General features: G+C 42.4%; 1 protein-coding gene and 1 long non-coding RNA gene across 2 annotated transcripts in view; one reads left to right on the top strand and one right to left on the bottom strand.

The window, feature by feature from the left end:
- Positions 1-13,175: 13,175 nt before the first annotated feature.
- LOC124866459 lies at positions 13,176-20,225 on the bottom strand. The gene is made up of 4 exons (XR_007037826.1): positions 20,092-20,225; positions 18,896-18,958; positions 13,946-14,060; positions 13,176-13,318 (listed from the first exon to the last, which is right to left on the bottom strand). It is a non-coding gene; the product is annotated as an uncharacterized LOC124866459 (long non-coding RNA).
- Positions 19,761-22,521, top strand: part of syt9a (synaptotagmin IXa) — a 26,265-nt gene continuing 23,504 nt past the window's right edge. The window contains exon 1 of the mRNA XM_047362252.1: positions 19,761-20,454. Within this exon, the coding sequence (XP_047218208.1) occupies positions 20,307-20,454 (148 nt within the window). The 5' untranslated portion in view covers positions 19,761-20,306. The remainder of the gene's footprint in view (positions 20,455-22,521) is intronic.

Below are 22,521 nucleotides of genomic sequence, written 5' to 3'. Positions count from 1 at the left end.
ATGTGTTCAATGTGCTGCCCATTGTGTTGGATTGTCAATGCAACCCTCTTCTCCCACTCTTCACACATTGATAGCAACACCGCAGGAGAAATGCTAGCACAGGCTTCCAGTATCCGTAGTCTCAGGTGCTGCACATCTCGTATCTTCCCAGCATAGACAATTGCCTTCAGATGACCCCAAAGATAAAAGTCTAAGGGTGTTAGATCGGGAAGACCTTGGGGGCCATTCAACTGGCCCACGACAACCAATCCACTTTCCAGGAAACTGTTCATCTAGGAATGCTCGGACCTGACACTCATAATGTGGTGGTGCCCCATCTTGCTGAAAAGACTCAGGGAACGTGCCAGCTTCAGTGCATAAAGAGGAAAACACATCATCATGTAGCAATTTCGCATATCCAGTGGCCTTGAGGTTTCCATTGATGAAGAATGGCCCCACTATCTTTGTTAACCTCGGCGACATGTCAATGTCTGTAAACAAAGATAAACTTGTAAATAACTCATGAAAGAATAAAGTTATGTTAAAACGAAGCACACCATTGTTTTTCTTGTGAAATTCCTAATAGGTTTGATGTGTCACATGACCCTCTTCCTATTGAAAAAACAAAAGTTGGATTCAAAATGGCCGACTTCAAAATGGCCGCCATGGCCACCACCCATCTTGAAAAGTTTCCCCCCTCACATATACTAATGTGCCACAAACAGGAAGTTAATATGACCAACCATTCCCATTTTATTAAGGTGTATCCATATAAATGGCCCACCCTGTATATTAAAATAAAGAAGCAAAAGAGAGAGAGAGAGGTGGTAGAGAAGAAGATATTGGTATTAAAACAATATCATCCAGCCATGAACCCAGAGACCGAGATCCTAGGGTACATCACCCCTCCAGCAGAGCTGATGATCCAGGAGAGGGAGCTGCCCTAGACCCAACCTGACAGAAAAACAGGCACACATAGTCACAATCATACGTTCCCACCCTCATGTGTACACATAAAAACATTCACACCCACACACCCAATGTAAATGGATGCCGTACACTCACTCACACCCCATACATACCCTATACTCCCAGGTCCAGGTACCAATACCCCAGAGGAGCAGCAAGCCCCCAGACCCAGGAGGTGGTCCCCTTCATTCCGGGGTGGAGACAGGCAGACCGCCTGAGCCACCAGTGCAGACAAGTGCCTGTACTGCTCAAACCCAAACCCTGGCCCAGACACCAACCCCCTGCCCTGTCCCAACCCCCAATGACCCCTGTCCCCATCCAGAGAAGGGGCCATGAACAAAAGAGGGGTCCATAACCACACCGGACCCCTTACCCCACACCAAGACAGGTTCAACTCACCCAGCAAGCAGTTCCCAGCCAGTGGCATGCACCTGGAGCCAAATGCCCCCACCATGCCCTGAAACCGCACAAACACACCACATCAGCGCCACTGCAACGACTGCCGAGGGAGAAACACCAACCAGCTTAACTCCACTATCTCCGCTCAGTGGATCCAAATGCCGGCAACAGGCATCGGAGAAAAGTCACCCACCAACCCCACACCACAACCCCAGAGATGCCTCAGCATGCTGGTCACACACATACCCACACGGCATACCCTACGCCGCACTGAGCAGGCTAACAAGCCCCTCCACCAAAGGGAAGCCATACTCCCAATCGCTGCCACACACTGCGCAGCCAAGATCCCCTAGCTTGAAACCGGTGGCCCTGCCAGCTGATGGACTGGGCACCGAAACCAGGGACCGAAATCCAAAAATTCCAAACAAACCCGAGAGCTGAAATGCCAGCCCTGGCACCAATCGATCCTCGAAACCCGACTCTGAATCATGGCCCCTACTTTGAAGAGAAGGCCTGTTCCTCCTCCCAGCCTCCAACCTCACATGGCAAACAGCGAACAGGGGTGTGGAAAGACCCCAAGCCTATATCTCCGCCTGCTAAAATGTGCTGCGGATGCGTGCTGTTGTAGAATGCATTTAAAAAGGTGAAAATGTTGTTCCTTCATTGCTATATTAATGATTTGGAAACTGATAACCGCTCAACTGTTTATGATAAAAACATTGATAAATGATAAAAAAAAACATTATTAATCTAGTAACCTGCTTTAACTATTAAAACTATTACAAATCAAGCCATTGCTTTGCAGCTTCCAATTTCTTCCTAAAAGCTTTGACTATTCAAGGTCCAATGTTAGGTTGAGGTAAAAGCTTATTAGCTACAAGAGCCTGTAATGTTTGCTCTCAAACCTAAAATAGATTGCAATTCTGCAGTATCTGACTGCAAAAGTTTAAAAACTTGAAAGATGATCTGTGCATTAAAATCTGGTTTCCTTGTGTTTAATTATCATGAATAATCTTACTACTATTCAAGTTTAACTGTAGTTTTGTATAGGCAAAAACGTTTTATAAAAAAAAGTTAACATTAATCCCACCTTCAGCAGCTAAAAGCAGCACACTGCTGATATGCTATATAGTGGATTTTTACATATCAGACCCTTATATGAAATCAGCATTTCTCATACATGTTGATACTTCTGCTCAAGTGAAAGACATGAACACCCCTTCCACGGCTGCACTTGATATTTGAATATTTTACTGTTTCTCAGTGGCTTGGGAATACAAACTCATTAGCAAGCCTTAGTGAATATGGCTCTTCTGCTCATTCATCGACCCCCAACATCCAATCAAACAGAGACATACGTCAAATGTCAGCAGAAAGAAATGAATTGATTGTGTATTGTTATGCCAATTCTATTGCACTATATGACACAGAGGGACATGAATTAGGGATTGACGAATACTTTTGCTGAACAAGGAAGTAGAAAGTTATCTCCTTTTTTAAAGAATCTATTCTAGTTTTCCTCGCTCTAAATGTTTATTGTCCTGGACTCATTTCAGTATGATAATGATCATGTGCTGCTGCAATTGACGCAGTCAGTCAGTTTCTACCGCTTATTCCATAGTGGGTCATGGGGGAGCTGGTGCCTATCTCCAGCAGTCTATGGGCGAGAGGCGGGGTACACCTTGGACAGGTCGCCAGTCCATCGCAGGGCAACACATAAACAACCATGCACACACCTAAGGGCAATTTAGAGTGACCAATTAACCTAACAGGCATGTCTTTGGACTGTGGGAGGAAGCCGGAGTACCCGGTGAGAACCCACGTATGCATGGGGAGAACATGCAAACTCCATGCAGAAAGACCCCCGGTCAGTAATCGAAACCAGGACCTTCTTGCTGCGAGGCAACAGTGCTACCAACTGCGCCACAGTGCAGCCCGCAATTGAAGCATAATGAGGAAAATAATAGAACTGCAGAGTACAGTCCTGGATTTATAAGGTTCCAGCAGACTAGGTGTAATAATTATTTTGTCATAGAGCATCTTTAGCAAACAGAAAGCATGAGTCGGAGCTCAAACAACAGATATCTGTTGTTTCTCACAAGAAAGCTTTTGGTGTTGTTGAGTAGAAGTCTTTCAAAGTTTAAAATCACCATCCTGCATGTGGTGTTTGGATATTCTCAAAGCAACAAAAATGCTTCCAGATATTGGATTCTGGCACTTTTTTATATTAACGTTACTGTTTCAGTGGAACTTCAGGTATTTAGTGAAACAACACTGATTAACTAGTGTTAAAGTATCTCAGTAATGTGGATATAATGCATAATTCAATAATAAATAGCAGAAGCTTTTTTTCCCTGTTAGGAGATACAGTTGTGTCAAGCCAGTGGTTATTTGCATTTTAGCAGGTTCTGCTGCCCTTGTGACTAACGCTGTTATCACATGATAACATTGTGCTTCGCAGACATACCCCAAACGCATAATTTCTTAATTAGCTTACTTCAGTGTTGCTAAGCAATTTCAACTGCTCCAGCAGGAAGAGAAGCTGTGAAAGCAATCATTTTAATCAAGGAAAAATCCCTTCACTATTAGGTTTCAATGGATGTCAACAAGGTAATTTCAGTGAAGTGTTTGTGAAGCATGCTGCTTTTCTGTTTTAAATTCATATTTAAATTTTTTTCAGACTCAAAATGGAACGAGAATTTAGAGCAGTGTAGAAATACCAGTCAGAAAAAAAGCAGATTAGCTTGAAGCCTGAGTGATAGATGGATGGAACAAATTTTCACCATGAGAAAATCAGTGCTCCCATCAGGTCTGCCCTCCCACATGGTTTGTAGAGTGGGAAGCAAGTAGTCAGTCTCAGCTCAGGCCATTTTTAGCTTTTTCTGCACCAGTGCCACCGTGATTCGACACTTGGTGAGCAGAATAGTGATCCAATCCCTCTAACTAGGAATGGAAACGGACAGCCATAACCAGAGATATTAGAGCTATGGAGGAACTCGCTGCACTGTTACTATGGCAACAAACCGTGGGGGGTGTGGGTGGGGGGGACACTGTAGGGAGGGTGTCAACGCAGGCTCTTTGAGATTGGTTGCTGTTGGTTTGGTGCAATGGTTCAGCTTGGCTATTTGTGCACCTTGATCTAGGAGAGATTTCTTGGATTTACGATGCAAAAACAGCAAAGAATGCAGATGTAACTCATTGAAGCTTGAGATAATTGCTCAAAGCCATGAAAAAAACAACTTTTTTTTATATTCAGGGACATAATAACCATGTTAGAATTTTTCATAATGGCAGCATTCTACTCATCTTAAAACACAGAAATTCTTTAGTCTTTTAACGTTTTCCTTTTTGTGTAATTGCATCAAACATTTTGTTAGTTTTAGTTGTTTACGTTCTTTATTAAATAAATAAAAAACATATCAATATATATATCATCACATTGCTATTGCTACAGTATTGATATATTAAGTATTTATAAGTATGTTACAAGCTTTGTGCACCATTGTGCATATCCTAGAGCAGTCAGTCAATGGAGCTTGTCTACGTCCCTTAACGCTCTTACCCCTGAGGAAATACATGCAACATTCACACACAGCCTCACTCATCTCTCTGATAAATTATTACTGAAAAGCTTTCACAAACACATCATCTCACTATGTCCCTGAGCGACTATACTGTATGCTCAATATCATCATAGTCCAGAATATGCATTATACAAAACATGTAAGCAGACACCTTAACACAAACACATGAAGGCTTCTACACATGCGTTCAAAACCTTGGCCCCACCCCCACTCCCCAGAGTCTTTTTCCAGGGCTCTTTCTCACAAAGACGCATTGATGCTGTGGAAACATGTAAGACCATCACAGAGGAATAGATCATTGACATCGCCGCTGGAGAAAATACCTCACTCAAACGTAATCAACCACACACTTTAGTACACAATCACCATTATAACCATCATTATGGGTGTTTCACAACTGTGCTTCCTCGCTCAGAAACGTCAAGGTACAGCCATCCTTCTAACAAGTATAAGAGCTTCTATTTATTGCAAAAGTTGTAACTTTTACTTTGCTTTTGCACGTGATAAAAGTCATTTAACTGTAAAACCAAAATGAAAAGACAGCAGGGAATAAGGACAGAAAAAAAACTGAAAAACTGTCTGATTTACTGTCTGACATGAGCCAGTGGTTCCCAACCCTGGTCCTCAGGGCCCCCTGCCCTGCATATTTTAGATATTGCTCTGCTTTAACACACCTGGTTCAGATGATGGCAGTTCACCAATAGCCTGTTAACCAGCCATCAATTTAAATCAGGTGTGATGAAGCAGGGAAACACCTAAAACATGAAGGACAGGAGGACTCAAGGAGGGGTTGGGAACCACATTCTGTTGCTTCCTGGTTGCCACTGATGATCATCAGCTTGGGCACGAAGTGCTGTGTGTGGATGTTGTTGTATTTGTCTTCCTCTTCCAAAACTAAGGCTTTTTAGGGGAACATCCTCCCTTGAGTCTCAGCAGGATTAGCAGGTGCTAACCTCTTTCTGGGATGTTCCCTGCCAAAGGGAAAACAATGTCTAGCTAAACAACACCTCTCATTCCTGCAGCGGCTTTGGGTCTGTCAGTCATAAGAGAGAGGAGATGATGGACAGGCAGATGAGGCTCCCTCAGTCCATGAGTAACATTACTCTTTGCTCCAGCTCAGGAAATAACAACTGTCCTGTAGACTCAGACAGTGCCGCATACATAAGATTCTCGATGTACATTTCTTCTGCAATAAATCCCAAAGACAATTAACCCATGATTAGTTTGTGACCCCTGTTTCATTTACATTTATGTAGCTTTAGTGCTTTCCTATTTTTAATTTTACAAACTCATAATTGCTTTAACAGTTTGGATGTTAATTACTGTGAAAGGAATTAGTTGTATAAAGTAATTATTTCCACAATAAGGCCACACCATTTGATTCCAGTTAGTTTGATTTCAGAGTTATACTTTTTATGCTTTACCTTCAATTCGCATATAAAACCCACTTAATACAAAATGTGGCATACAATTTAAAAAGAAAAAATATATAACTGTATTAAAAGAGTTTATGGAAATCTTAATTTTGTTTCTGATTAAAAAGAGTACACAAACTAAACCTGGTTATTGTTTTAATACAAACAATGCATTTCAAAACAGGGACAAGACTATAATTGTCACTGTTAAAGTGGAATGTTATGCAATAATACTGGTCTAACTTGATTTTTAAAAGTTTATGTGTGACATTATATCAACTTGTTTGAAAATTGTCTCTTGCAATCTGTCATGCCACCGATGTTAACAGTGTTGTTTGGGAAAAGCCCAAAGGTAATTTTGATTTCAGACAAGTATGATAGTTTAAATTTTCTTTAACACATTTATCGCAGTTGTACGGACTTAGCTAACTGAATTGATGATATTTCATGCGTTTTGTTTTGTCTTCTGTGTTGATTCAACCAGATAGTTGCAGGTCTCTAGATGTCTTGTCTATATCCATGCTGAAAAACAAATGTCACAATATGAAAACTAAGAAAAAAAATGTTGTCTTCCCACCAGAAAAACTTCACAATAAACCAAACAAGTGTTTAGATGCAGATTGTGTACATGTAATCAATATAGGAGTCACACTGCAGACAAACAACTCTATGTGACATTTGAATCTCCTTTTGTGATGTGAATAAAGAAAATAAAAACTTGACATTGATTTGTTTTTAAAAACAGCAGTGGGTCCATCAACGGGGTGCATTAATTAATCTGAATAAGAAAGCAGGAAACAGACAGATAAATTTTGTTGGCAAAATTCTCCTAAAATCAGTCCTTCTTAAATGACCTTAGATTATGAAGGTATGTTTGGAATGTTAGACTAAGTGGACTTAAAGTTTCATAACACCAGTTCTTACAACTGGGAGTTGTGACTGAGCCACCATAGATTATTACTTGTCCACTATTACTGATCCACTAGACTGCCACTAGAGAACAGCCTGCACCTCTGTGCCTAATTTCAGCACCGTTTAAATATCATTGCTACATTCCAGAAGAAGTTAATGTAATGTCCGTGGCTAGGATGAAATTAGGTTAACTTTTTAAACAGATGTTTTTTCGGCTGAAAACATTTGCCTGATTTTTAAATTAACAGATTTAGATTTAGAAAGTCATGCTTGGAGTCTTATCAGATTGTGTCCTGAAATCAGCTGATTAGATTTAGAAAGATAAGTAACTACATTTATTGCTGATTTAGGAATACAAAGGTCTTATATTTGGGCAAATAATGGCATTGAGTTGTGGATGTGTTGGTAAGTAATTTGGTTTTGTATTCACGCTTTTGTATTCATAATTTTGCGTTTTTCTAGGGCAGTTGATGCACCACACATCAGCAATACACTAATTGATGCATGGACAGATTCAGTTATTTTCTGTTTTGGACCAATAACTGTTTATTTTATTTTTCATTAGAGTCCATCAATTAAAGATAAAAATGTCAAGACATTCTCCAAATCTCTAAGCACTGCTTTACATCATCATTCCAATTAGTTTAAAGGGCTAAATTGTCCCTGCTCAGCAATGTACCATATCACAATAAGTGTTACCACGTTACCAAGGTAATTCATTTCAAACACAAGAAATAACTGCTGTAAGATGTAATTAAAACCTTATGTTAACTGACTCCTATACTGCTTGTTAAAACTGTCCCATCACAGCTGGATTATATGCAAATTATATTGCCCTGGACAACTGTAAATTAAAAGATTTTGTTTTGCTTGGATGCTTTCATTCTTGAATGTACATTTATATTTTCTTCCTAAACTCACTACTTTTTCAGTACTCACATAGAATAAATGTGCTATTTAAAGTGAGTTTGGTAGCATGTAAGTGTGGTTCAGAGGATCAAAGGCTCTCTCTCGTTTACTTTGCTTATAAATCCTGTCCCTCGGGCATGTGCACCTGATCCTAAACACGTGGCTCCCCCTTGTGACCTGTAACACCTGCCACCCCTCTGTCCCTCACTGACTCATTATGCTACCTGTTACTTCCATCTCTTTCCACCGGGACAAATCACATCATCTAATTTGTCTTAGTTAATCTGTCACCCTAACCGGTATGCGTAATATTTGCTAATATCAAAGCATTTTTTCATTGTGTTTTCTTCTGCAGATAAACCTGACTTTTACTGTTTAACTTTGCCAGCTGTTTGTCATATGTCACATCTTTCTGCACCACAACATTATGCATATAGTACATGAGTCCTAAGCTGTTACAGCTTCAATGTACGTTTATAGGAAAATTTCTATCTATATATTTTGTGACATAAACACATGTGCATTGTTGTGTCAGGTTCTTTAAATATCAATTATTGCAGCTGTATTGCATTTGTGGACAATACAGTAGGAACACATAAGCACTAAACACTTTGAAATGGGTCTATTTGCATGATACTCAACTCAAAATAGTCCATACTAGTTCATACAAAGTAAGTTTAATTCAATTCAATTCAATTCAATTCATAGATACTTTATTGATCCCCGAGGGGAAATTAGAATTCCAGTACAACCCATCCAAACATCCATCATGACACAAGACAAGGGGGGGACGGGTCACCGAGGCTTTGCTGCCCACTCACAGGCGCTGCCCTTGCTAGATGAGAAAAGAGGCCACATTAGGTAAGTAGAGGGAAAAAAATCATATTTCACACTTTATCCTTAGCAGGATACAGTTTGAGATTGCAAAAAACCTCATCACAAAGAAGCAACGAGTTTACAAAACAACATCGTGCCGGGAACGGTGAAGGTGGTGTGAGGAGTGCATATGTTTATCTTGAGCATGTGTGTGTGTGCACGTGAGTGTGTGCAAGTAAGTCCATGAAGCACTGTCACAGAGGCTATTGTCCTTGATGGTTCGTTGGAATGTATATCAACCGGCCAAGTTCTGAGCAGGTCCACAGATGTCCTCAGGGAATGGAGGGGGCAGAGGGAGCAGAGCGTCATGTGTACATAACTTCCAGGAGAAGTTGAAGATAGCCAGCCATCAAGGCCGTGCAGGGGAGCCAGATTCAGAAAAACAATAATTATTTGGGTTAGGCTGACTCTTAATTTTCCGTCAGCCTTGAGAGTCTCGCTGGTGCTTCTCAAAGGCGAATCCAAATAGCCAAATACCTGGTCTTTCTGCCAGATCCGAGCGAACAACTTTCTCCAAGATTTATCCCATTTCACCCCTGAGTCCAGGAACCGCAACCCGCTTGCGATCCTGTATGAGGATCACATCCAGTCTGAGATTCAGCTCACGTAACATCTCAGTCTGAGTGTCGATCGCTTTGAAGATCCCATCACACATGCCAGGCAGCCTTACAATGGCCAGAACAGCTGCTGACATTCTCCGAATTTCTCAATATGCCAGGTAACCGCTGACTCCAAAAAGCAGAAATCCAAAGTTATGCATATAAGTGGAATGACCAAGAGAAAAAGTATTGAAAATAGGAAAAACTAGAGGAGCAGAAAAAGGCACAAAAGCCAAGAAAATTGGCATTTGTACTCGTACTCGTCGTCTTCCGCTTATCCGGGACTGGGTCGCGGGGGCAGCAGACTCAGCAGAGACGCCCCGACGTCCCTCTCTCCAGACACCTCCTCCAGTTCCTCCAGGGGGAGCCCCAGGCGTTCCCACGCCAGCCGAGAGACATAGTCCCTCCAGCGTGTCTTTGGCCGTCCCCTGGGCCTCCTCCCGGTGGGACATGCCTGGAACGCCTCCCGAGGAAGGTGCCCAGGAGGCATCCGGTATAGATGCCTGAGCCACCTCAACTGGCTCCTCTCGATGTGGAGGAGCAGGGGCTCTACTCCGAGCCCCTCCCGGATGGCCGAGCTCCTCACCCTATCTCTAAGGGAGTGCCCGGCCACCCTACGGAGGAAGCTCATTTCAGCCGCTTGTATCCGGGATCTCGTTCTTTCGGTCATGACCCAAAGTTCATGGCCATAGGTGAGGGTAGGAACGTAGACCGACCGGTAAATTGAGAGCTTTGCTTTTCGGCTCAGCTCTCTCTTCACCACAACGGACCGGCACAGCGCCCCCATTACTGTGGCAGCCACACCGATCCGTCTGTCGATCTCCCGCTCCATTCTTCCCTCACTCGTGAACAAGACCCCGAGATACTTAAACTCCTCCACTTGAGGCAGGAACTCCCCTCCAACCTGAAGAGGACAAGCCACCCTTTTCCGGTCGAGTACCATGGCCTCGGACTTGGAGGAGCTGATCCTCATCCCAGCCGCTTCACACTCGGCTGCGAACCGCCACATCGCATGCTGTAGGTCTTGGCTAGAGGGGGCCAGCAGGACCACGTCATCCGCAAAAAGAAGAGACGAAATCCACTGGTCCCCAAACCAGAGCTCCTCCGGCCCTTGGCTGCGTCTAGAAATCCTGTCCATAAAAGTTATGAACAGGACCGGTGACAAAGGGCAGCCCTGCCGGAGTCCAACATGCACCGGGAACAGGTCCGACTTAGTGCCGGCAATGCGGACCAAACTCCTGCTCCGCTCGTACAGGGACCGGTTGGCCCCTAATAAAGGGCCCCCGATTCCATATTCCTGGAGCACCCCCCACAGGGCATCACGAGGGACACAGTCGAATGCCTTCTCCAGGTCCACAAAACACATGTGAACCGGTTGGGCAAACTCCCATGAACCCTCGAGCACCCTGTAGAGCGTATAGAGCTGGTCCAGTGTTCCACGGCCGAGACGAAAACCACACTGCTCCTCCTGAAGCCGAGGTTCAACTATCGGTCGGACTCTCCTCTCCAATACCCTGGCGTAGGCCTTACCAGGGAGGCTGAGGAGTGTGAACCCACCCTCCGGTCACCCTTCTTATGAAGGGGGACCACCACCCCAGTCTGCCAGTCCAGAGGCACTGTCCCCGACCGCCACGCAATGTTGAAGAGGCGTGTCAACCGTGACAGCCCTACAACATCCAGAGACTTGAGGTACTCAGGGCGGATCTTATCCACCCCCGAAGCCTTGCCACCGCGGAGCTTTTTAACCACCTCGGTGACTTTTGCCTGGGTGATGAAAGAGTCCAACCCCGAGTCCCCAGCCTCTGTTTCCACCACGGAATGCGTGATGGCAGGATTGAGGAGATCCTCGAAGCACTCCTTCCACCGCCTGATAATGCTCTCAGTCGAGGTCAGCAGCCTCCCACCCCCACTATAAACAGTGTTGGCGAAGCACTGCTTCCCCTTCCTGAGGCGCCGGACGGTTTGCCAGAATCGCTTCGACGCCAACCGGTAGTCCTTCTCCATGGCCTCACCAAACTCCTCCCAGGCCCGAGTTTTTGCCTCTGCCACAGCCCGGGCCACAGCACTCTTGGCCTCACGGTACCCATCAGCCCCCTCAGGAGTCCCACAAGCCAACCACAGCCGATAGGACTCCTTCTTCAGCTTGACAGCATCCCTTACTGCCGGTGTCCACCACCGGGTTCTGGGATTGCCGCCGCGACAGGCACAGCAGACCTTAAAGCCGCAGCTACGGGCAGCAGCATCGACAATAGATGCGGAGAACATGGTCCACTTGGACTCTATGTCTCCAACATCCCCCGGGATCTGGTCAAAGCTCTCCCGGAGGTGGGAGTTGAATACATCCCTGGCCGAGGGCTCCGCCAGGCATTCCCAGCAGACCCTCACTATGCGCTTGGGCCTGCCAAGTCTGTCTGGCTTTCTCCTCCTCCAGCGGATCCAACTCACCACCAGGTGATGATCAGTGGACAGCTCAGCCCCTCTCTTCACCCGAGTGTCCAAAACATGCGGCCGAAGGTCTGATGATACGACAACAAAGTCGATCATCAACCTCCTGCCTAGGGTGTCCTGGTGCCAAGTGCACTGATGCACACCCTTATGTTTGAACATGGTGTTCGTTATGGACAATCCGTGACTAGCACAGAAGTCCAATAACAAAACACCACTCGGATTCAGATCGGGGAGGCCATTTCTCCCGATCACGCCTCTCCAGGTGTCAATGTCGTTTCCCACGTGGGCATTGAAGTCCCCCAGCAGAATAATGGAGTCCCCGGGAGGGGCACTATCCAGCACCCCCGACAGAGACGCCAAGAAGGCCGGGTACTCTGCACTACCACTCGGTCCTTAGGCTGAAATGATAGTCAGAGACCTCTCCCCAACCCGAAGGCGTAGGGATATGACCCTCTCATCCACTGGGGTAAACCCCAACACGAGACGGCTGAGCTGGGGGGCAACAAGCAAACCCACACCAGCCCGCCGCCTCTCCCCGTGGGCCACTCCAGAGTACAAGAGAGTCCAACCCCTCTCAAGGAGATGGGTTCCAGAGCCCACGCTGTGCGTGGAGGCGAGCCCGACTATTTCTAGTCGATATCTCTCGACCTCCCACACAAGCTCAGGCTCCTTCCCCCCCAGCGAGGTGACATTCCACGTCCCTAGAGCCAGCCTAAGCATCCGGGGATCGGGCCGCTGAGGTCTCCACCTTCGTCCGCCACCTTCGTCCGCCACCCAATCTTCTTTCCCTCACGGTTCCCCCTGCAGGTGGTGGGCCCACTGGGGGAAAATTGGCATTTGTCTATACAAAAACCAATCTTCCCCTCTATAAGGGTTAATAACATCAAATAATATCAGCAGACCTAAAATTAGCAGTTACAGTTTTTTAAAGTAAATAAGTAATGCACTCAACCTCAATGCCCTCTATGCACACCCTCTGAGCAGTACACCACTGCTAAAAAAAGCATGTTAAAGCTAATTTAAAGTTTGCTGCAGAAAATTAGGAGAAGTCAATAAAATACTGAGGGAAGACTATAGTTCGGTGAGATAGGACCAAATTTATTAGGATGTCACATCATGGTTTGAGGAGAAATATCGTGGCACATCAACCCAAACACAACACAGTTTGGAGGTGAGAAGATCATGATGTGGGGTTTTTCAGTGCATGGTACCAACAGACTTCATATAACTGTGGAAAGGATAAATGGAGGAAATCTTGAGAATAATCTATAGGAAAGACAATGGTGGGTTTTTCAGCAAGACAATGATCAGCCAAGGAAACTCTGAACTTTGTTTCAGAGAAAGAAAATACAGCTGTTAAAATTGCCTATTCAGTCAACCAGCTAAAATACATTTGCATATTTATGGAAAGAACTGAACATCAAATTGCATGTTAGAACCTTAGATCCTTCAAGATTTAAAGACTGTGTGTACAAATTGGTCAAAACCACACCTGAGAAATGCATTAAACCAGGTTCTTTATACGTCTCTTGAAGTTTTCATTACTAAGCTGACTTTTTTGACTTTTTTTACTAAGATGACTTTTTTTTCACTAAATTTGTGTAATACCTATCTATTGTGTTTTTCCACTGTATTACACACAGCTTAATATATAGGCTAATTTGTTTTGATGTCTCTGTTTTCTGGATTACTTTGGTTTTCCTGACATCATGTGTCATGTCAATAGCCACATAAAATTTTCTAAGAAAAATGCTGACACCTCATCACAGTCATAAATATGTACATCAGGCTTCTTTCTATCTCTTACACATCTCTGTCAGCTTCTCACATCTATTATTAGCCTTTTTTTTCTTACTCATTGCTCTGATGTTCAAGGCCTCTCTTTAAGCCACACAGAAGGGCATATACAGAAAAAAAGCAATTGGGATGAGATAATTCCATCCCATTGTCCTTCTCTTTGCAAGGATCATCTGAAAAAAAAAACAAAAAAACACATGGTTTGATGCAAAGCAAGCTGAGAAACCTAGGAAGCAGATGAGAGATTTTCTGGAGAATAGCTTGTAATAAAAATCATTGAGTCTTTTCTGCTCTGCCATTTTCCCACATCTTAAAATTCTCTTTACTGTTTGACACCTTTAGCCCCGTCTCAGTAGAAAAGCTGTAATATGCACGCAGGTCAAAGCCCTATTAATGTTTAAATCCAGAAGTAAAGCATGATTACCCACCTCCAGTAAAATGGTGCAATTTTTTATATGTAACACCACTTGTCTTGTAATTAAAATAAATTATAAAAAAGCTTGAAAAATGTTTAATGAGTTGAAGGTTGAACTTGGGTCTCTTGCCAGTGAACTAACATCATTGTCCACCTCCTGGCCCAAAAACATGCATGAAAAAAAAAAAAATAATAGCATTCGCTGTGGAAATGTTTCGATAAGCTTCTGCAATGTCACAAGATTTATTTCCACCCAGTGTTGCATAAATTTTTCATCAAGATCTTGCATAGATTATCGTAGAATCTGACCGCTGTGCAAAGCCTTCTCCAGCACATCCTAAAGATTGGGGTTAAGGTCTGGACTCTGTGATGGCCAATCCATGTTTGAGAATGATGTCTCATGCTCCCTGAACCACTCTTTCACAATTTGAGCCCGATGAATCCTGGCATTGTCATCTTGGAATATGCTCGTGCCATCAGGGAAGAAAAAATCCATTGATGGAATAAACTGGTCATTCATTATATTCATGTAGTCAGCTGACCTCATTCTTTGAACACATACTGTTGCTGAACCCAGACCTGACCAACTGCAGCAACCCCAGACCATAGCACTGCCCCACAGGCTTGTACAGTAGGCACTAGGTATGATGGGTGCATCACTTCACCTGCCTCTCTTCTTACCCTGATGCATCCATCACTGTAGAACAAGGTAAATCTGGACTCATCAGACCATATGACCTTCTTGCATTGCTCCAGAGTCCAAGCTTTATGCTCCCTAGCAAATTGAAGCCTTTTTTTTCCAGTTAGCCTCACTGATTAGTGGTTTTCTTAAGGCTACACAGCTGTTCAGTCCCAATCCCTTGAGTTCCCTTTTCATTGTGCATGTGGAAATGCTCTTACTTTCACTATGAAACATAGCCCGGAGTTCTACTGATGTTTTTCTTTTATTTGATTTCACCAAGGGCTGCACGGTGGTGCAGTTGGTAGCACTGTTGCCTTGCAGCAAGAAGGTCCTGGGTTCGATTTCTGGCTGGGGGTCTTTCTGCATGGAGTTTGCATGTTCTCCCCATGCATGCGTGGGTTCTCACCGGGTACTCCGGCTTCCTCCCACAGTCCAAAAGACATGCCTGTTAGGTTAATTGGTCACTCTTCATACACCCCTTAGGTGTATGAATGAGTGTGTGCATGGTTGTTTGTGTGTTGCCCTGCGATCGACTGGTGACCTGTCCAGGGTGTACCCCGCCTCTCGCCCATAGACTGCTGGAGATAGGCACCAGCTCTCCCACGACCCACTATGGAATAAGTGGTAGAAAATGACTGACTGACTGATTTCACCAAATGTTTAAGTGATCGCCAATCACGATCATTTAGGATTTTTTTCCAGCCACATTTCTTCCTCGAAGATGATGGGTCCCCACTATCCTTCCAGTTTTTAATAATGTGTTGGACAGTTCTTAACCCAATTTTGGTAGTTTCTGTAATCTCCTTAGAGGTTTTCTCTGCTTGATGCATACCAATGATTTGACCCTTCTAAAACAGACTGACATCTTTTCCACGACCACGGGATGTGTCTTTTGACATAGTTGTTTAAGAAATGAGAAGCAACTCATTGCACCAGTTGGAATTAAACAACTTGTTGCCAGGTGAAACATAAGTGCTCATGCAGTAATTATCCAATGGGATGATTTTTTTTGGCTAGGCAGTGTATCTTTGGACAATGGAACAAAACAGAGCACATAAATAAAACACAAACAATGACATAAAAAACAAACATTTAAACTTCAGACAGGAAACACAATCCAAATTATACACCAATGCATGCCTCTGCTCCTGAAGGAAAACCTGACTACCAGTAAAACATGTCAGCATAACTTTTTTATAAATATATTCAGTCAAAAGGCAACTGTGGCTCAGTAGGGAGAGTAGTCGCAATCAGTAGGGAGAGTAGTCGCAATCAGAAGGTTGTGGGTTCAATTCCAGCTTCCTCCTGCCATAGGTCGATGTGCCCCTGGGCAAGGCACTTAACCTCAAGTTGCCTACTGGTATCGGCGTATGAATGTGTGAGCGTTAGTGAGTGCGATTGGGTGAATGTGGCTCTAGCATAAAGCGATTTGAGTGGTCTGCATGACTGGAAAAGCGCTATATAAGTTCAGTCCATTTACCATAAGTTGCCAAAGGTAAAGTCAAGTGTATCCTATGGGACTGAGTGTTGAATCCTATTACCCCCACACTCTTTCCCTAGGTGATGTGGTCCTTATTAGCTTTTGTGAGTGAATGCTTGCAATGAAACATTCTTGATAGCAGGACAGGATATGACAAGAAGGCAGGTGTTTTCTAAACCAAAACAACATTTCTCTCTTTTCTTTTTTGTTGTTGATTTCTGTCAAATTTAAATACAGCTTTATCATCCAAAACAAGCAGGATACACTGTTTTGAGTGAATACTTGACTGACTATTGACTTATCATTTCAGTTCTGATAGTGAAAAACCCTCAGATGGGATCATTATCTTTTTCTTACTGGAAAAATATGAGATATGAGCTTCACTGCTCCCCGTGATACCTAGTTCATTACATGGGCAATGGTCAAGCAGGACCAATAATCATGAGTGCCAGTTTTCTCTTTTTACTATTTTCACACTGTGAACAATTGCAGATATTAACAGTTAATAACCCGAATAAATGCATCACTAACTGAAAAGCACTAAATGGGGAGGAAATTGGTAGAAAAAATGTGCAGCCTTCCAAGAAATAAGAAGATTTTGATAATGACAAAGACTGCAAGGAGTGAAAATGAAACTAATTAAGGTGAGTAGAGAAGTATAAAAACAGAGTAATAATATTTAATAGGAAGGAGGCAAGCAGAATGACTTGGAGAGCTGAACATGTGTGAAGAGTGTCTTGCTTTAGTTGCCATGGTCACCAAGTAAGCTGACTTTGTGCATCACAAGCACTTTTTTTGAATGGAAAGCCCACATACAAAACCAAACATTAGACCCACTAACCACTCAACACAAAAACCTCACACAACCTCAAGTAAAGCATTTTACATAAGATCAATTACTGAGGACCCCCCCCCCCCCCCCCCCCCCCCGTTGCTGGTGCCTAATTAGCAAAAGAGATAAGAGCCAAAGGTCAGGTTTATTGTCCATAAATATTAGCCAGACTTTTTTCCTCTGATGGTAGTGGTTCCTGTGAGTTTAAGCTTCCATGTCTGCCGTTTTTTATGTATTTTGTTTCCCTTAATTAAATTAAATGAAAAAGCATGCGCATGCCACCAAGTGAGCAAAAAGATGTTTGTTAAATCTGTATTTCAGCTTTCTTTTTGATTACAAGGGAATTGGAAAGAAGGTTTAAAAACCTTTAAACAACATTTTTAGATCCAGAATCCACACAAAAGATAAATAGGCTTCTTACACAAAATATTTTTTTTTCAACTTAAATTCTTAACAAATGGTATGTGAATTCTTTCTTTACTCATTCCTTTATGCAAAACATAGCATCTTTCAGAAATTGCCACTGCCCCACCTAGGTTGTTGCCTCAGATTGATATGACACAGATCCATAATTTCTATCAAGGATAACTCTAAGTTATACCAACAAATAAACAGAACATTACTCAGTTTGTATTTCTAGACTATTACTGTGGTGCAAAGCTCCCAAACATAGGTTGTTAATGTTACTGCTATTATCACATATTTATTTACTTCATCTGTTTCTGTTTTCCATCCTTTTCTTCACAACTCTGTTGTAGGCCAAGTTCACAAAGATAGTACGTCTCAAATAAAAATGTTGAAGTCAGGGGTGAGATCTTGTGAAATGAAAACGACACAATATTTCTCATCAAAGTAAAGTCCGCCTCACAAAACGCTAAATATCATTGTAGGCTTTTATCACAAGTCCTAGATTTGTGAATGTCGTTTGAATGACACCCAATTTCTAAGTTTGAGATTCTACTCTTATTTTGAAGCAAAAAGAAAGTAGTTGTTGAGTTACCTATTTGTTGCCAGGTTGACTGTTTAATTAACATCAAAGAAGTTAATACTACATTCTACTCATTTTTGTGGCAACATTCTTGTATCATGTTGAACACAGACATGGTGATTTAATAACGGACAAGGTGAAGTGTAGTGCAAGCACTGCAGTAATTCCTAGACTGGTAAACTGTTCACCACTTATTATGCTTAAGGCATTAAGACATTAAGACAAACAGTAATCTAAGAGAAATAAATTAGAATACACAGGGAACAGAACACAGGAACAAACCATGAAACTAAATGCAAAGAAATTTACTAATAAGACAAGAACTAACTGACACTTAATGAAAACAACGAAATGAATTGAAAACAGCAAGACCTTAAACAACAATAATAAAGAACCCAGAAATGATCAAAACACAAACACAATGTGCTAATTTACCAAAACTTATTGTTTAAATCTCATCTTTTTTCACTCTTGTAAGTGTAATACCATGTATTTCCTCATCTCTTTAGCTGGACTAATCATTATACCCCTTGTTAAAGCACAACTTTTATTTACTATGGTCTAATGTTGGAAAACGTAAATGAACAGTATAAAAGCATTAGAATACTTACATGTCCATGTACTTGGCATCCGTTTCAAAGTATACCTTTCAGCACAGCATATTTTCTCAGAGCCTGCAATCGTGACAAAATCTCAACAGGAACAATGCAAACAAAAGAGGAGAAACAGCAGTGCAATAGAATGCATTCCCAGCTCATTATGGATTGTATTAATCTTTGATGGAAAATCACTGCCGGATGCTCTGTTCTTGGTCTTCCCTTATCTGTTAATTTCTAAACATGTCTGATCAAACAAGAAATTGTTTGTCAATTTATGATAATCGGATTAGTTAGCGGTATACATTTGCTTTCTCCTTTAAATCACAAGTTATTACTTTTTTCTTTGAGATTAATGGTGTGCACACTAAAACTACATACCATAATTAGTAATGAATCAGTGGATGTGAAATTGACCGTGTGCTCCCATGGGAACCAACCGGTAAAGTAAATTAATATAAAGAGTAACAGAACAACAGTACAATGGCGTATATATTGACGAAGAATGTCCCATAAGAAATATGGAAGGCTGCCCACCGGTTGATCATAATAATACTCTCAGTTGTGCAAGAAACGATCTGAAATCGTGAAAAATTAAAGACGGGGAGATAAATTATTATTGTTATTGTTTTCAGAATTCATCCTGATTAGTTTATCCTGTGGGAAAACAAATCAGCATTGCCCGTTATGTTGCTATTTTGAGGACCCTAACGTGAAAACAACAATGAAAAGCTTCTTTGTAAAGACAAAAAACAAAATAGTCTAAATTCCGGTTTTGTAAGGTAATCTACATAAACAGAAACATGCAGATTTTACGGTTTTTGAGTGGGAAGCAGTCTTGCCTATGAAAGGCTCAATTGATTTCACAAAGCGAAAAAAGTACGTTCTGATTGGCCACGTGCAGGGACGTAAAACCACACCAGGCTTATAAGACATCGAGGCTTCTACACTGGTTGTAAACCTCGCAGATGCGGCTATTTTACTCTCTCTTATTCAGAATAAAGACGTTGAGCTATTCCCGGGATTCGTATTGTTTCGTAGCTTAAAAAAAAAACGGTTCGGAGACAGAAGTCCGCGTGATTCAAAAGGTGTATTACACCGGGAGTGCACGCGCACATTTCAGCACTCTGGACAGGAGCCGCAGAGGCGGTGCGTGGATTCAACCGGTGGCTTTCACCAGAGCAGCAGAGTGAAAGGAGTGTTTCACTTACTGTTATATAAAGACGCCTCGTACGCCACATGTGGGATAGGTTGCTTCTTTCTGGATCAGTTGGACTTGGAATTTTTTGGGGGCTTTCCAATAAAGTACGGCGTTGCTGGGTGAGTGGCGTGCCGCTGGGTGAGTGGTTCACTCCAGAAACAGTGCCGATCAGCGAGGAATAGGTGCCAACGAGAGACCGATCATTTATAAGGATGCTGGTGGGAAATGCCTGGAGACAGAGATGACGAGATTTGTCAAAAAGCACTCGAACTCCTGTCAGATCTTTGCTCAAAGGGGGAAGTGCAGAACGAAAACTGTCTGGATTTTATCTACTATTTCCGAGATCTCGCCAGGCCACGATATTCAGATTCAGGTGAGGCATAATTTGCTTTCTTTCAGTGGCTGAGCTGAGCAGGAGGGAACGGGCATGTGACTTCTTTCCAATCGGCTAAAACGCCCAGGTGGCATGAGCTTTCGTGTTAGAGCGCTTTCTCGATCATAGTAGATATTTAATAAGTAAATTTCATCTTCTTTCTGTCCCGTCTTTGACCCAAAATTCACTTTGAATTTATTGGAAGGTCTTGCTTTTCTAATTCATCTTTCATTTATATGATTTTAAATTTGGGATTTACCAAAATTAAATTATTTAGCCAGAGGTTAATTCCTGACGTGGTTTCACGTAGTTACTTATACATCAGATAATAGGATTTATGTTCCTCTCTTTGATGATGATGATGTTGAGTAAGTCTATTAACTGCCTTTGTGGGTCACAGTTCTGATAGGCTGCTTCTTATTTAAAAGTTTAATTTCCTCTCTGACCTTAAAGTCGCAGCCATCGAAGAATAAAGTGTTTACCTTGTGAAAATGGCAAGAAATAATGACCATGATAATGTTAAATTACGAAGGCTTTGAAGCAATCAAAGCTCACCTGTCTTCGCTGGTTGACTGCGCATGCGCACAAAGGCAATTCATAGCTCGTGCTGGGCACAATTCCTGCAGTCCTCCACAAACCTATTTTCTTTCCATTTGTTTGGATGATGATTAATAATTATACGAAACTCTGCCTTTTTAGGTCCCTCTACACTTGCTGTGGCTGTATTTCACTCCCCCAATAATTTTCTTCCTCAATATTTTTGCCTGAATAAACTTCCTCATTCTCCTATTCCTTAATTTGGGATTTTTTTTTTTGTTTTTGTTTTCATTGCACTGACATCTTAAAAAAGATAGACATGGAGGTCATCAATCATGATGAACATGATGCCCAAATTTAATTTTACAATAGCTGGCAGATTTAATCCAGTATGATGCTTTCTCCTTAACAGAAGAACAAACCTGGTGGATTAGAAATAAAGGTTAGATTATCCACAGATCTCTGACTGGCCTGGACTAGGAAGATTTATTTAAGTTTATTCCTTGTGCAGGCCTACATGTAAACCCTTTTTAACAAATTTTCTAGGCTTTGAACATATTGTTGACTTAGCAGTGGTGAGTCACATATTAGGATAATTTATCAGACACGTGTAGCAAAATTAAGCTATGTTAAGCTATATAAATGTTTACAGTTCAATCAGCCTCATTCTCCTTTAAAATTAATCCAAAAAGGATAAATGATCATTATTAAGATTCAGCCATGATATTTTAGCTTTTGGCACCAGTACTTCCACAACAGATATGGTGCCTTACTGGGTTAGAAGTGGCTGTTTACTGCACAAAATCAGCTTGTGCTTCTCTGGAAGCAGTTCCTCCATCGTCATCTTTATCAGTTTGAGAATTGTTCCGTTCAATCACTGGTTCTGTGTGCCAACAGTTACTCTCAAATGGACAGACAGAGAGTTGTCTTCAGGCTCTGGGCTTTTGGATGTCTGGAACTTTCCTACTTTAGATATGAAGGGAAAGCGCTGAATAACAGACAACTTTCAGATTCAAGGTTTTACACTTTAAGAATTATATTTAAAGTACAAATAATTCTGGATTAGTTTAAAGCTTCCTGAATCTCTAAACAAGGAAAATAAGATTTTTTTATGTGAGGAATGATTTATTGTCGTCGTCTTCCGCTTCATCGGGGGACCGGGTCGAGGGGGCAGCAGACTCAGTAGAGACACCCAGACGTCGCTCTCCCCAGACACTGCTCCAAGCTCCTCACCCTATCTCTAAGGGAGTGCCTGGCCACCTTTACAGAGGGAGCTCATTTCAGCCGCTTGTATCCGGGATCACATTCTTTCGGTCATGACCCAAAGTTCATGGCCATAGGTGAGGGTAGGAACGTAGACCGACCAGTAAGTTGGGAGCTTCACTTTTCGGCTCTGTTCTCTCTTCACCACAGCGGTCCAGCACAGCATCCCCATTACTGCGGCAGCCACATCGATCCATCTGGAATGATTTTTATCCAACATAAATTGACAAGCGTTGACAGGCAATCAAAAAAACACTTTTAAGCACA

Source organism: Girardinichthys multiradiatus, chromosome 4, assembly GCF_021462225.1.
Source record: "Girardinichthys multiradiatus isolate DD_20200921_A chromosome 4, DD_fGirMul_XY1, whole genome shotgun sequence".
Classification (NCBI taxonomy): domain Eukaryota; kingdom Metazoa; phylum Chordata; class Actinopteri; order Cyprinodontiformes; family Goodeidae; genus Girardinichthys; species Girardinichthys multiradiatus.
Note: the sequence above shows the minus strand (reverse complement) of the source record. Positions and strands in the feature narration are given on the sequence as shown.